This window comes from Mus pahari, chromosome X (genome assembly GCF_900095145.1).
Source record: "Mus pahari chromosome X, PAHARI_EIJ_v1.1, whole genome shotgun sequence".
In the NCBI taxonomy this organism is placed as follows: domain Eukaryota; kingdom Metazoa; phylum Chordata; class Mammalia; order Rodentia; family Muridae; genus Mus; species Mus pahari.
In genome coordinates this window covers 82,663,198-82,678,105 of record NC_034613.1, presented here as the reverse complement: position 1 = coordinate 82,678,105, position 14,908 = coordinate 82,663,198, and the positions used below count along the sequence as shown (strand labels likewise).

The 14,908-nt window shown below is 39.2% G+C and overlaps 1 protein-coding gene and 1 non-coding gene across 2 annotated transcripts in view; one reads left to right on the top strand and one right to left on the bottom strand.

Moving 5' to 3' along the window:
- The window catches only part of Msn (moesin), a 73,304-nt gene that overhangs the window by 16,644 nt on the left and 41,752 nt on the right, over nt 1–14,908 (bottom strand). The window contains exons 2-3 of the mRNA XM_021187425.2: nt 10,466–10,549; nt 1,671–1,766 (exon numbers count right to left, since the gene is read on the bottom strand). Of these exons, the coding sequence (XP_021043084.1) occupies nt 1,671–1,766; nt 10,466–10,549 (180 nt within the window). The remainder of the gene's footprint in view (nt 1–1,670; nt 1,767–10,465; nt 10,550–14,908) is intronic.
- LOC115063238 lies at nt 1,409–1,544 on the top strand. The gene has a single exon (XR_003843113.1).

Below are 14,908 nucleotides of genomic sequence, written 5' to 3'. Positions count from 1 at the left end.
TCAAAATAGATTTTGATGATGGGAGAGTGTCTGTAAGGCAGCCAGAGGCCTCGGGAAGGCTGTAAGTGTGGCTAATCTTCCAGGGCTGGGAGGCAACTCTCATAATGAGATTTTCCAAAAAGCAAACAAACAAATAAAGTGGAAAGTTTCACTTTCATTGGGGAATCTTATAAATATTTCTTCTTCTTGAGAATGTTCTTCTTAAAAATTTTATAATACACACTGATGACAGAAGCCTCCACTATCTGAAAATATAGCTCACTGATCTCAAATTCTGAGGGTAGATTTAAGAATGTTCTTTTCTTTTTTTTTAAGTTTCTTTTGTAAAACTTATTGTATTTTTTTTTCTGTGTGTGGACACACGTGAATGCATGGCACCTACGTTGGCCAGATAAGGTCATCAGATTCCCTGGAATTAAGAGCTACAGGCAGGTGTAAGCTGCTATGTCAGTGCTAAGAACTGAACCCTGATCTTCTAGAACAGTCGGTGCTCTTCCCAGCTAAACCACCTCTCCTGCCCCTAAGGCTCCTCTTCCAAGTGTCCTCCAACTCTACAAACTATCAGAGAATAACAAGTCTGGTTGAAAGCTCAGAACTGGCTAGGTTAGACCATAAACCAGATGACCTTCCAAACCTGAAAATGGCTCCTAATTTATCCAGCAAATGTGCTATTTTGGGGGTCAGCAACATGACTTAGAGGGTACAGGCATTGGCTTCCAAAACTCATTTAGATCCCGGGAACTGACAAAGTGGAAGAGAGAATTGGTATGTATACCATGGCATGCATGTATGTGTGCACAGATTCACATGAACAGGCATAGTAAATATCAATATAATATAGTAAATAAATATAATTTATAAAGTTTTTACTCTTTAATAAATCAAGACTCTTTGAAGCAGAAAGTGAGATACCCACCTCCAGATACAATTAGCAAACTTATCTACAGCACAGTATTAAGTCCTCTAAGGTCAACTGTCAGCCAGTTTGAAGATCTGAAGAGGGGAGTCTGCCAGGTGTCTCCAGAGATACTACTTGGGGCTCTCTCTGGCAATTCTACAGATCTCAAATTTGAAAGAAAGGTTATCTCAACATTTTAAACTACTGAAAGCTTTGGTCCAAAACAAATCTAAATTAAAGAAGAGTCCCCACTTCCTTTGGCTTGAGCATCTTGCTCAGAAGTCAAAGTTGCAAAGCAATACTTTTCCCTTGGTTGAGTCCTCTGCCTATACTTCGATGGAAGTAATAAATAGGATTATAGTGTTGGTCTTCCTGTAATCACAAAACTCTGAAAGTGGAATCAAGAAGATCAGATGTTCAAAGTCACAGTCTGCTACATATGGAGCTTGAGACCAGCCTAAAATATGAAATCTTTTCTCAAAGTAAAAAAAAAAAAAAGAGGGTGATTGTTATGTAAGCTGTAGAACTAGCCATCCAGACAAATGAGAAACAATCTTTTGTCTACAGAAGGCAGCAATCCTGCATAAACTTGGAAATCTTTGTCTGACTTCAGACAGCTAAGTCTAGTCATTTCCTTCAATACATCTTTTGAAACTAACACTTTGAATATCAGTCCCTTTGCTGTTTTGTTCAATACATGGCTTGATTATCGCAGATTTGCTAGCAAGCATATGTTATTACCTGGAAAAATTTCTAAGTAGTAAGTGATTACCTTCTTATTGAGTTTCAGCCAAGTAGAGAAAGCTTTTGTGTCCTGGTACTGCAGACCAAAGAACCAAACTTCCCTCAAACCAATAGTTTTCACCACCTGGAAAAAACAACACAATAACTGGTTTAATATCTACCAGGAATTAAAGAATGTAAAGGTGGAACCAACTTAATCTACCCTTAAAGGGTTTAAGGTATTGCTAGTCTTTTTTTTTAAAAAAAATAACATTAAAGAAGAAGGAAAGCAAACTATTTAGGAAAAGGACAAGGACAAATGGATGAAAGGAATGTCCTTATAATCAAATATATGTGCATGAAAATATCACAAATCCATTGTTTTATGCAATTAACATGTTTAATATAAATTTAAAAAGAAAAAAAAAGAATTGCTATCAGTTTCTTTCCCTGCTAAGTACTACTGTGAACCTTGGTACACACCAAGAACCTCACATCCATGATCATCTTTAATTCTCAAAAGGGCTCTATGGCAGAAGTACAATGTTGCTCACTTTATAGAAGGTAAAGTTAAAAGTCCAGAAAAGAAATGACATGCCCAACATGCAGATAAATGACAGAGTCAAGATTTAGCTTATGCCATATTTCCAAATCAAGCGAATTCTCATATGTTCCTTCTCTGTCTCCCTTCTACAATGCTATATAGCTGTCTGCTCCCAGAATGGATTAGAGACTATAGACAAAGTTTTTTAGGTTAACTCCTGTATCACATTCTCCTGGGGAACTCTCATGTATTGCCCTTCAGCATTTTAAAAAATATTATAAAGAATATTACATTTGGCATAGTAACACCTGCCCATAATACCAGCACTCTAGAGGAGGTAAAGGCAAGTGGATCAAAAGTTTGATGCCATCATCCTTGGTTACGCAGAGTCTAAACCCAGTCTGGGCTACATGAGATCTTGTGTCTAAGAGGGGTGAGATGAGCTGTGCTTAATGTCAGCACTTACGGGGCAGAGGCAGGCTGATCTCTGAATTGGAGACCAGCTCAGTCTACATGTCAAGCTCTAGGCCAGCTAGGGCTACATGTTGAATGTCTGTCTAAAATTAACAAAGGAGGCACATTTTAAAAAGACACAGATGAACAAACAGAAAAGGTGCAGAGATGCAACTGGAGATATGCAAAGTTCCTATGTCCTCAAGCGCATGTTCCTTCAGATACTACCACGTGTTTAGCTATCTAGAAGCTTCCCAACCTAGCCCTTTAGGTTTCTAGGGAAGAATTACATCATTATAATTGACTGTATTGACAATCATTGATGACATCAATTCAAACTTCAAAGCTGTCCCAATCTTTAGAAAGTGAGGATTATATCAACATCTAAGACCAAGTCTCACTTGCAATACTCCAAAAAAGAACACGTGAGAAGACAGAGCAGAAAGCTTACTATACAGATACCTCATTGCCCAAAGCTAGAGATACTAATATGTTTGGGGCCAACATTTGTCTTGTGAAGAAGCTAAAGGGCCCTGGATTGCCCAGCGCCCTTTGAATGAATAGAAGGCAGAAAAGTAAGTCTGCAAGAAAAAGACAGATGGAGTCTGTTCTCAGGGCCCTGACACTAGCAGATTGATGGTCCAGTTGTAGGCTCCACACCAACATGCCCAAGACTAGGGATGGCCACACTAAAACAAAGCCATATCCTGATGAAGTCAGGATGACATCGCAGAGTCCTCATCTTTTCTTTTAGGTATGAAAGGATGGAAATAAAAGTTTATGGTGGGATAAGTATGAAATCTAAGAGACTTAACTAGATACATAAACAAGAACCTAGAGTTGCCAACATTCCTTCTAGTAAACACACTAATACCTTCCTGGGACTACCTCATACAATAACTACTCTGAGGAGAAGCCACATTCCTAAGATATCACACTTTCTCTTTATAGATGTCACATATCAGGAAATCTGAACAAAAATCTTTTATCTGTAACTTGCAGCCAGTACACTTCATTTTGCTGGCCACAACTTCCGCATTACCTAATCGGGAGGAAAGTTGTCAAATGATCTCACATGAAGAGTTGAGTATGGGAAGTTCTTGTCCTGCATTTAACATAGGACCCAAGTTATAATTCTGATTTTCAACACATTTTCAGAGTTATGATTGAAATGCATCTGGTGGGAAGAGAAAGAGTTCCAAACTGTTCAGATCCTAGAAAAAGAAAGAAACCCACTGAAGATAGGATAAGCTACAGGACTAAAGGGTCTAGGTACCGAAGGAGTGGAACATGAAAGGAACAGAACTGGTAAAGCAACAACTGGTTTTTACCTAAACCAAGAGACCAGTTGTGGCGGCTCAGAAAACCTAGGACTGAAGGAGATTTTGATATGAGCACTGCCTCTTCTTTTGTGAGCAGAAGGAAATCAAAACGGTATGAATTTTCCACTTCCTTAAGCTCTTGAGCTTGGAGAGATGAACAGTCTCTCAGCCTATGCTGAAGTTTCAAAGTGCAGATACGGGAGGAAGGAAATGCAGTCTGAAGTCAGAACTGATACTGAAAAAGAATAAAGGACTAAAGAGAAGGCCTGTCACTACAGGCTACAAAGAAATCTCCAATTAAGGTCTATGCAGTGATGGGAGCCATTTGTTCAGGCAACACTTGGCCCCGTTTCCAATTCTAAGAACAAAGAAACAGCACAAGAAATTACTCACTTCCAATGTTTATAGTCACCAAGAAGTCTATTTCAGGTGGCGCTGGACTGAAGAGAGGAAAGACCTTGCTTTCCAAGTTAAAGAAAAGTAGCTAGCTCTTTGTTCTAGGAATAAACCTCTGTGGCTCCAGCGAGTAGATTCCTTATAAAGCTGAGAAATGGCTCCCTCCCTGAGGGGGAAAAATGTGTTTCATTTGGTACTAGAAATCCTTCTTATAAGAGCTAAACTAGTATTCCTCAAAGCTGACCTTAAGAAACCCTTAAGCAGAAGAACAAAGTCATTGGCTACACCCAAGAGGTCTGGGAGTATGGTAGAACTGAGGTGCACTAAAAGCATCATGAATCAAGATAACTGGGAAATTATCCCAATAAACACATTTTGGATAAAAAAATAATTCTAGAGGCTGTGAATTCTGTTCTGTACTACACTCTACTATCCCTAGTAGACTTTGGAGAGAAAACAGGGCTAACACAACACAGGCTATTAAACTGAAGTCCAGTGATGTGCCTATCAAGTTGCCTTCAAATGAAGTGTACATCCCCACATATAAATACTTCTCTCAGCTTTGGTCAGAGGAGCTTCTTTATGCTGTGCTCGGCAGTAACTGGACTTTTAACTGGCCAAAGTGCCAAGAATAAGTGACTGTTGGCTGTTCAGCCTTAATTGAAACATCTATATCATCTCCTCCAAGGCACCAAGAACAATCAAAAAGAGAGGGCAGAAAGACAATAAGAGCTGGAAGGTGTGGAGGAGAGCTATGAAATGCTGCCATCCAGGATGGTCATTGCTTCATTGCAGTCATGAGCTCCCAGCACCTGTGATTACACACATGAGACCTGCATAAGATCTGAGTTAACATCTTATCACAGAAATGGCATGTGAAGTCACACCCATCCCTGAAGATCTACAGGCAGGTAATTACGGGATGGTAATCATACTTCTGTGACTGAGCGTAAGGAAACTCACTGGGTTTTGTGGGAGGGGTAGACATGAAAGTAGAAAAGGGACTAGTTGAAATTGAAAGGAGATCAGCAGGAGTGGGAATTGGGACTATGGGAAGAAGGGAGGGATGAATATATCAAAATTCACTAAGTTCATTTATTTAAAATGTTATATACTAAGCAAGGCATGTAGTGCTCACCTCTAATTCCAGCACTTAGGAGGGAAAGAAAGGTGAATCTGAGGCTAGCCTGGTCTACAGAGTGAGTTCTAGTGAGGGCAAATATTATACAGAAAAATCCTGTCTCAAAAACTAACAACAAAAAAGAAAGAAAGAAAACAAATTATTATTATATATATTTAACACATGGTAATAAAAAAACTACAAAGAAAACTAAAATCCAATGAAAGGAAGAGATTTGCCTTTTAAAAAAATCATTGCTAACTTTTAGGAGCTTTGGGGTATAACACAGACCCTCATTTACCGCTTTCATTTTTATAACTTGCAGAAGTCAATTCAAGAATCAGTGCTACTTCATTCCTCCTTAGAATAGGGAACAAAATACCCATGAAAGGAGTTACAGAGAAAAAGTTTGGAGCTAAGATGAAAGGATGGACTATCCAGAGACTACCCCACCCGGGGATCCATCCCATCATCAGCCACCAAACCCAGACACTATTGCACAAGCCAGCAAGATTTTGCTGAAGTAACCCTAATGTAGTGGTCTCTTGTGAGGCTATGCCAGTGCCTGGCAAATACAGAAGTGGATGCTCAAAGTCAGCTATTGGATGGAACACAGGGCCCCCAATGGAGGAGCTAGAGAAAGTACCCAAGGAGCTGAAGGGAGATGCAACCCTGTAGGTGGAACAACAATATGAACTAACCAGTACCCCCTGAGCTCGTGTCTCTAGCTGTATATGCAGCAGAAGATGGCCTAGTCAGCCATCACTGGGAAGAGAGGCCCCTTGGTCTTGCAAACTTTATATGACCCAGCACAGGGGAATGCCAGGGCCAAGAAGTGGGAGTGGGTGGGTAGGGGAGCAGGGTAGGGGCGGGGTAGGGTATAGGGAACTTTCGGTATAGCATCTGAAATGTAAATAAAGAAAATATCTAATTAAGAAAAAAAAAGAATCAGTGCTGCCGCCGGCCGTGGTGGCACACGCCTTTAATCCCAGCACTCAGGAGGCAGAGGCAGGCAGATTTCTGAGTTCGAGGCCAGCCTGGTTTCCAGAGTGAGTTCCAGGACAGCCAGAGCTATACAGAAAAACCCTGTCTCAAAAAACAAACAAACAAAGAATCAGTGCTGCCTTCCTTGTATATTACCTGCACCTATTTGTGTAACAAGTTAGCAACATCATGAACCATCTCAAAGGCCCAGAGCTGCATCATAAGTAAGGCCAGAGTCGTAAGAAAAAATCTGCATGAGAAATTACGTGCAAAACTGCATTGCATCAATGCCCAAACATCTGAAGTATGCTGAGATTCCATCACAGGCTGGCAGCAGCTCCATTATCACTCACCTAAAAGCAAATTGATGGTTAACTGGAAAAATCTGTAAGATGCTACCACAACATCTGCTTCTTATGCTCCACATAGCCTGTACCACAGTGAGCATCTTCTTCACAAAACAGACAGCACTCTGCCCAGTTTCTGCTTGGGGAGTAGGCTAGGCAAAGGAAGTTCACACAGGGCATAGTTGACAGAAGGCACTGGGAAAGTAGAATCTATCAAGATTCAAGGTCGAGTTATAACACTCCCAATAGCTGTGTGAGCTTAACCAGAACTTTTCTCCTCACAAAATATGAGTGTCATAATAAGTGTTAATCACGCTACAAAATAAAATCAGAATTTAAAAGTCCTAATGCAAAATCTGCCAGTAATAAGTACTTCACTGAAGTCAGAAAAGCTTTGTGATTTTTATGGATCCCTCAACTGAACTCCCATGACCGCTAAGAAGCCAGACATGATCTCTATATTCGTGTGCATATATCCATGCAATAGCAATTTGTAGGAAAAGAGACCTTGAATCTGAAGGAGAGTGAGGAGGGATATAGGAGAGGAGGTGGAGAGGAAAAGGAAGGGAGAGATGTTGTAATCATACTATTCTCTCAAAAAAATGATGTTATTCATAGTGGTAGCTCTGCCACCTAGTGGCACGTATATAATTCTGGATGAAATGATTTGACAAATCTTGCTTTAAGAGATTAAAGCAAGCCAAGTACAGCATGCCTGCAGCAAAATGTGTTCTCCCTCTTTCCTGTCAAGGAACACACTCACAGAAAGAAACAGAAGTAAGGGGTAGCAATTGTGGGCCCCATTTCCATTTCCCACCAGGCTCTGCGTCTCCTCAAGCTATGGTTTCCCATTGTTGCATGTTATTTATCACTGGGTGCCAAGAAAGGAAGTAAAAAAAAAAAAAAAGAGGAAGCATATTTCATCAAGTTCAAATCTTTTCTCCAATGGTTTTTACCTACAATGTAACAGTTCAGACCCTTCAGCCCTCACAGAGGATGACTGTATTCTCTGTTCTACGGCAACCTCTCAGCAACCTAAGACACATCTAGGAGACACCCTCATTCGTCCCACAAAGTGCAGTGCAGTGAGAAAAGAATATGTTTGTTCAGACCTGTATTGAAAACTCCATTATCACAACTTGCTGGTGATCTGACCTACCAAGGTATGTTCTTTGTCCTCTTAAGGACAGAATTGCTGTGATGATTAAAGAATCCAGCTATCACTTCAAACCCAACTCACCAGTTTAAAAGAATACAAGGTACTGTTAGCAACAAGCGACACCATGTTGTACAACAGAACTCAAGGTCACTTTTTCATTTGTATCTATGTCTGTTGAGACAGGATTTCATGTTGCTTGCTCAGAGTAGCCTCAATTAAAGCTCACTATGCTCTTGGGAATGACCTTGAACTCCTGATCCTGCAGCTTCTATCTTCAGAGATTACAGGCTATCACACCCAACTACAGACTCACTCTAACCTGAATGAAATTGCATCTAAAGCACATAGCCAGGCTTAGTCTATAGTAGGTGCTCAATAAATATACTTCCTAAGACATTGTTTATACAAATGAGAAATTATCTGGTTTTCTCTCTCAGTCCTTTCTTTGATGATTATGAAAGATTAAAGTCTCTTGAGTCCTCTGGGAGGCGATAGCCTTAAGAGCAGCATACCAGCCAGGGACCTAGCACATGTTTGTAATTCCAGGAATCAGCAGGCTAAGACAAGAAGACTGTCCCAAATTCTAGGCAGCATGGACTATATAATAAATACCAGGTCAGCCAGAATTATATAGCACACACAAATTTACCATTCCAATCTGCACAGGGCACACAGCCAGAGAGGCCTCCCATAGAACTACATGTACAGGACATAAAGTGAACCAAACACCAACAACGAATTACTGAGTTGAGGCTTTTTTAAGCTAATAAAACTTTGTCCACAGATTTTTTTTTATTGCCCCAGGCTCTAAGTCCTGGCTTCTTTGCCTTCAGCAGCCATCCCCCTCCAAGACAAAAGAAGAAAGCCTCAGCACCAAGAGCAGGGATGGAAGAGTATACTGATCATTTGGTTTGGGGAGGAGTAAGCAGAATGAGAACTCTGGAAGGAGTCTAAGAAGAGGCCAGAGTAAGATCCACCATGACTGATAACGCTCCCTTCTGCACCTCTTCCTGAAATCAAGGGACCCAGGGACTTATGTGGTATAGCAGATGTATCCTGTTTGTCTCATAGGCTGTTAGCAGCCAATCCAGAAGAGATATTCTTTACCAGCTGCCTGTCTTCATCCAATTCAAGTGAAGCATTTTCCTTCTTTTACAAAAAAAAAAAAAAAGGGGGGGGGGTTGTCTGAACTCTAACCAATGGAAATACAGAAGAAGGAGAAGAAACTGTTCAGAAAAGGGTGTCAGGGATAAATTTTTGAGAGATCACCTAATTTGAGAAGCCATTTAGAGATAGGAAAACTGAAGCCCAAAGAAGGGAAAGGGGGGAAGTGTTTGCATGAAACAACAAAAAATTAGCTGGCAAAACCAGCTCTAGAGACCAGAATTTCTGATTTTCTATCCAGTATTCAGTTACTTCATCAGTCTGTCCCTTTAAAAGCTCTCCAATATAAAAAAGGAATGCAAAAACCTTAATATAATCAAAATGCATTCAGTCATTGCAGACTAGTACTGTAATCACTTGTGAGCTATGGGAATGTCAACACATTATTTTTGTGTTTAAAAATTCCTCAGACTAACTTGTATTTTCACAAATTAACCATCAGTGATTACCTTACAAATTACAGTGATTGCCTATTCAAAACAAAAACACCAAACAAACTCAAGAGGAATAACTTCCAACTAAATCCAAAATAAGATGATGGAGCTTATCTCCCTATTCTCGTTCATGAGACAAAAAGCATCATGGTATTTGAAAGGAAGCCATCATTTACTAGCCTACCACATGCATGTACATAATATTGCCTTCTAAGCTATTTGGGTTTGGGTTTTTTTTTATTGTCTTGCCCAGTTCTGGTCTGGAATTTTATGCAACCATATATGTCACAGTAACCAGTATTTGGATAATGGTTAAGATATAAATAACATTACATTTTTATAAAAACAAAAGATCTATATGGCAAGCATTAATTGCCCTCCTTTGTATATCTGCGTTGATGCTCATGTCACGCACAGTCTGCACATGGAAGTGAAAGGACAACTTACAAGTCTGGAAGCACACACCTAGAATCCTAGCACTTGGGAGGCAGAAGAATGAAAATTGTGAGTTAGAAATCAGCCTCAGATGCACAGTAAGTTCAAGGACAGCCTGGACTGTTTTAAAGAGACTTGTGTATACATAGATAAACAAACAAACAAACAAACATCTTTTACAGTTCAAGGCTCCATGTATTGATATTTTCAGAAAATCTAGCATATAATCATGCTCCCTGTCTCTTTTCTCCCTTGTTCAAGATCAAGGATAGGATGTGTTAGGGCAATAAGATTGAGATTTCAGGTTGCCAACATTTAAACTTTGCCTCCCTTTTAATTAAGTCTGCAGTCAGCCTTTGTTTTCACCATCCTCAGAGAGGCAAGTAGAAAAGAGACCTTTTCCAAAGCATAGAAGGAATGAGTGGCCTGCATTGTGACGAGACCTATTAACAGAAGAAATAGTTAAGGAACAAGGCCCTCCTTTACCTGGTCAAACAGCTGCTTGCCAGTGGTGTTGGGCTGAATGGCAAACTCCAGCTCTGCATCCATGGTGGTTACACGCACACTGATCTAGGATGAGATAAAAGGAAGCAGATTAGTTATTTGGCTTCGTGCTCAGTAGATTTGGGGAAAATGTCTACATTCAACTTGGAAGAAACCCAAACACTAAAGTGGGTAAATAAGAAATTGATGTGAAGAATGGTAAAATACTGACCTAAGTCATAACTTAACTATATTCCCACCCAGATTACTGAAGATTAAAACACAGCCATGGATAATGTCCTACCAAGAGGCAAAGAATGTAAACCATCCTACTACAAATAGGAAGTATTGACTATATTTCTTCCAAAAGGTATTCACCCTTTAACAACAGCCAGTTCCATCCCACAGCATTCTCTTCTTACCCCAGATCTATAGCTTGGCTTATCTATGGCACGAATAGATCTCTGCAGAAGTAAGGTAAAATAAAGAACACTGGATTCTCCACTATAAATTTTCCAAGCTACACCAACCTTCTAAGCAAAATGTACTCCTGATATAACAGAGCACAGGTCCTCAACCTGTGGGTCATGACCCCTTTAGGGGAATTGAATTACCCTTTCATAGAGGTTTTCTAAGACCATTGAAAAACACAGATATTACATTACAATCCATAACAGTAGAAAAATTACAGTTACCAAATAGGAAATAATTTTATGGCTAGGGGTCACGCTATGAAAAACTGTATTAAAAGGTTGTAGCATTCGGAAGGTTGAGAACCACTGCAATTAAGGCATGATGGTAATGAGAGTAACTAACCATTTCTGATTGAATTTGAGGTCAACTCCACGGGAGGGAATTGATGCCCAGTACTGTATACCTGCTCAAAAGCCCATGGCTTGGGAGGTCATATGCCCTCGTGGGACTACTGTTGTTTGACTCAATAGAAATGCAGTCAAATTGCCCTCTTAGTATGTATTTATATCCACAGATTAGTTTTGCTCTGAAGCTTAAAAAATGTGTTCTTGCAATGGCTTTCAGCTAATTCAGACTCATAACCGGTCAAAGTTCTGAGAATAAGTGATTGTTGAGTCCTAAACAAGGAATCTTCATGTACCCACTCCTACCCAAGGTCCAGAGAAAACTATAGAAGATAGAGTAGAAAGTAAGTGCTGGAGGACAGAGAGGAGTGCTGTCAACAGTCTTCTGCTTATGTCAACCATGAACTCACAGCAACGGTGGGTATTTCCACAAGATCTGCACAATATGGGGCACATCAACACAGACAGGGCAGGGGCTAATGACACTTCATCCTGTCCTAAGGAGCAAAAGCCAATTAATTGTTGCAGGCGAGGGGTCATTTTTGTGTAGCCACTGGTAAGTTGTCCTTGTAAGTAATCTCCCACACATGCTCATGAAAACAACCCTAATTAAATACAGTGGAGGATGTAAAAAAAAACTATTGAAGGTAAAGAGGATAAGAAAGGACATCATGAAGAATATGATCAAAGTGTGTTGTGTGCACATGTATATACTATATCTATACATACATATATATTTGAAATTGTATAAGAACATAAATAATTTTAAGAAAATTGGGTTCAAGGTTAACACCACTATAATGGGCTCAAGTTACCAACCTGAGTATCGTTTATCCTTTTCTTGGGCCTTAGTTTCCCTCATCAACACAAGGGCAGACAGACACGGGTTGAGTTGCGGGAACAACTAATCAAAGCAATGTCTAAGGATCATTCCAATAATGAAGTTGGTGGTTCTACACACTGCCTTGCTCTGCTAACACTTTCTATATTTGTGTCTCATGCAGGAGAGAAAGGGGGCATCAGTAGAGGTGAATATGTCCAATATAAAGCTGCTGTCAAAACCAAGTTAATGGAAGGACAAAGGCAGCCAGACACATACTGACGAACTACCAGGCAGGAAGGAAAAGGGAGGGGTGAAATGATATAATTATATTTTAATCCAAAAATAATTTAAGTAAAAAATAATAACATTCTATTTTTAAATGAAATAGAAAAATATCAAGTGGCAATAGTTCATTAGAGAAGAACAACGAGACACCCAGTGAGACACCCACCCAGTGACAACCAAATCAAAGCTTTTATATAATCATAGAGGAAAAAAGTTTAGTCACTAAATTTTAGCACATCCCAGCCCACCATTTTCCTCAAGGGTCTCAATTGTCTCTTCCCATCCCTCTGGGCAACATCCCAGATACACACTAGTAGCAAGTTGGAGTTATGCTGTCTACAGATTGAGACAAAAGTTTAGCCCAAAGCAACCTCACAGACTCTATTGCTACTCAGGAGATACAAGCCAGAAAGCAAAGATGATGTTCTTTTCTGCCGTCTTTGGTAGTCTTGGTGCTTCACACAATTCCTGATATATCATATGAGTATTTAAAACCACAAGCTATTAGATCATTCACCAACATATATTTGGCCAGAAGATAAAAGTTTTTAAGTGCCCAACCACATTTCCAAGGGAATGGAAAGAACTCTTGAACTGCAGACATGTGGGGTCACTGATATGGAGAGACAGAAGGTCGCACTTTCTCAAAATACTGCTACATGAAAGGAAGTTGAATTAAATAAATCCTTAGAAGCTTTTGTAAAGTAAAAAAGTATAACAGATAACCACGTAGGACTTTATTGGTACTAGACAATGTAGTCACAACCTTAGAAGTAGATTCCCTGATGTACATCAATGGTAATTGAGATTTTATTATGAAGGAGGTTTTTTTTGGTAAAAACAACAGCTTTCATGTATCTAGATATACAAGTCACAATGTACTTCCTATGTACTACCCCTCTTAACACCAAAGGTCACTCTGTGATTGTTTCTACTTTGAGGGTGAGAAAATAGATATAATGTATATTATATCACAGATACATAATCATAATGCTAGTATGTGGGAATTTGAATACAGGTCTATGTGTAGATCTTACTATTTAAACCAATGTTAATTTTCTCTTACAGAATATGGAAGGCTTTCATTAAAAAAAAAAATCAAGGATAAATTTTATATTACTTGCTGTTTTTCTCAACAACATAGCCAAAAGATGGCTTGTAATACGGACATATAAAATTTCATGCTTTGGGGCTATCAAGATGGTGCTTTCTACTAAGCCTGATCATCTGAGTTGAATCCTCAAGACACACATGGTGGAGGAAGAGAACCAGCTTCTTTTTTGTCCTTTGACCTCCATATGTATACCCCCCTCTCTCACACACCCACCAAAGAATCCCAAACCAAAAAAACCTAATAATAGAGTGTGAAATGAGGACGGTGGTCTTTCTAATACATTGGTTTATTCTCATATCAATATTTATTTCTAATTTAGAATTACGTGTCTTGAACACAAGGCTAAGTAGACATAAGGAAAATGCTGGGTACAAGAATAGCCATCAAGTAAGAGCTATAAAGTAGATGGCTATGGAGAGGATGTAGTTCAGTGACTGAGCAGTTATGGTACAGGGATGGAGACAAAGGCAGCCTGAAGATAGTACATACAGAGGGAGAAGAAGCCATTTTACTCTTTCACCTTTTTATGGGAGGTACCATTCTTGCCAATCTCACAAAGTCAATGGAACACTTGTCAGAATATTTTTACATCATAAAATAAAACAAGACCGTTTATTTTGGAATAGATGTCACATTTAATAATGTGTACGTATATACTATATCAAGTTAATCACCTAATATTGGCTCTTAATAATTATTACTGTGGTTTCTTTTTTAAAATCTTTCGATTTTGCAACAGATCCATACATTTATATAATGAATTTTAGTCATCTTACACAGCCTGCATCCCCTCTATCTTCCATTGGAACTCTTTACAATGTGTCTTTCTCCTTGTTTCTATGTCTTCTTCTTTCTGTCTGCTCCACTGAGTTTAATTTGATTTCCTTGCCCAAGCATAGATGGGAAGTTTGTCAACACAGCAAGGACAACTTATCCGTGGCAATGTCACTTTAAAAAGTGACAACACTCCTCCAATAAGCATTGTCAATAGTCCCTGAGGGAGGAAAGTGATATTTCTTCTGTATACAACATAGCCACTACACTACTGTAATTTTAATTTAGTATAAATGATATTTGAGAGATCTATAATAACTAAGTATCTCAGACTTCCACTGATGACAATATCATAGGTGCTGCTGCTACTACAAATTTTTGCTTATATTTATGATTAAAAAGCTAAATCTTTAATTGGAACTCAGTGAAAACAAATGCTGCCATCCCTTTGTATCTATAAAGGTCTGCTTCCAGGACCCCCATGGGCACAAAATTCCACAAATGTTCAAGTCCCTTAAAAATGTCATAATATTTACATATAACCTCCATCATGTGTTATCTAAATCATGTCTAAATAATTTCTAATACCAAAAAAAGGGCTTGGAATGTAGCTTCGTGGTACAGTCATGGCT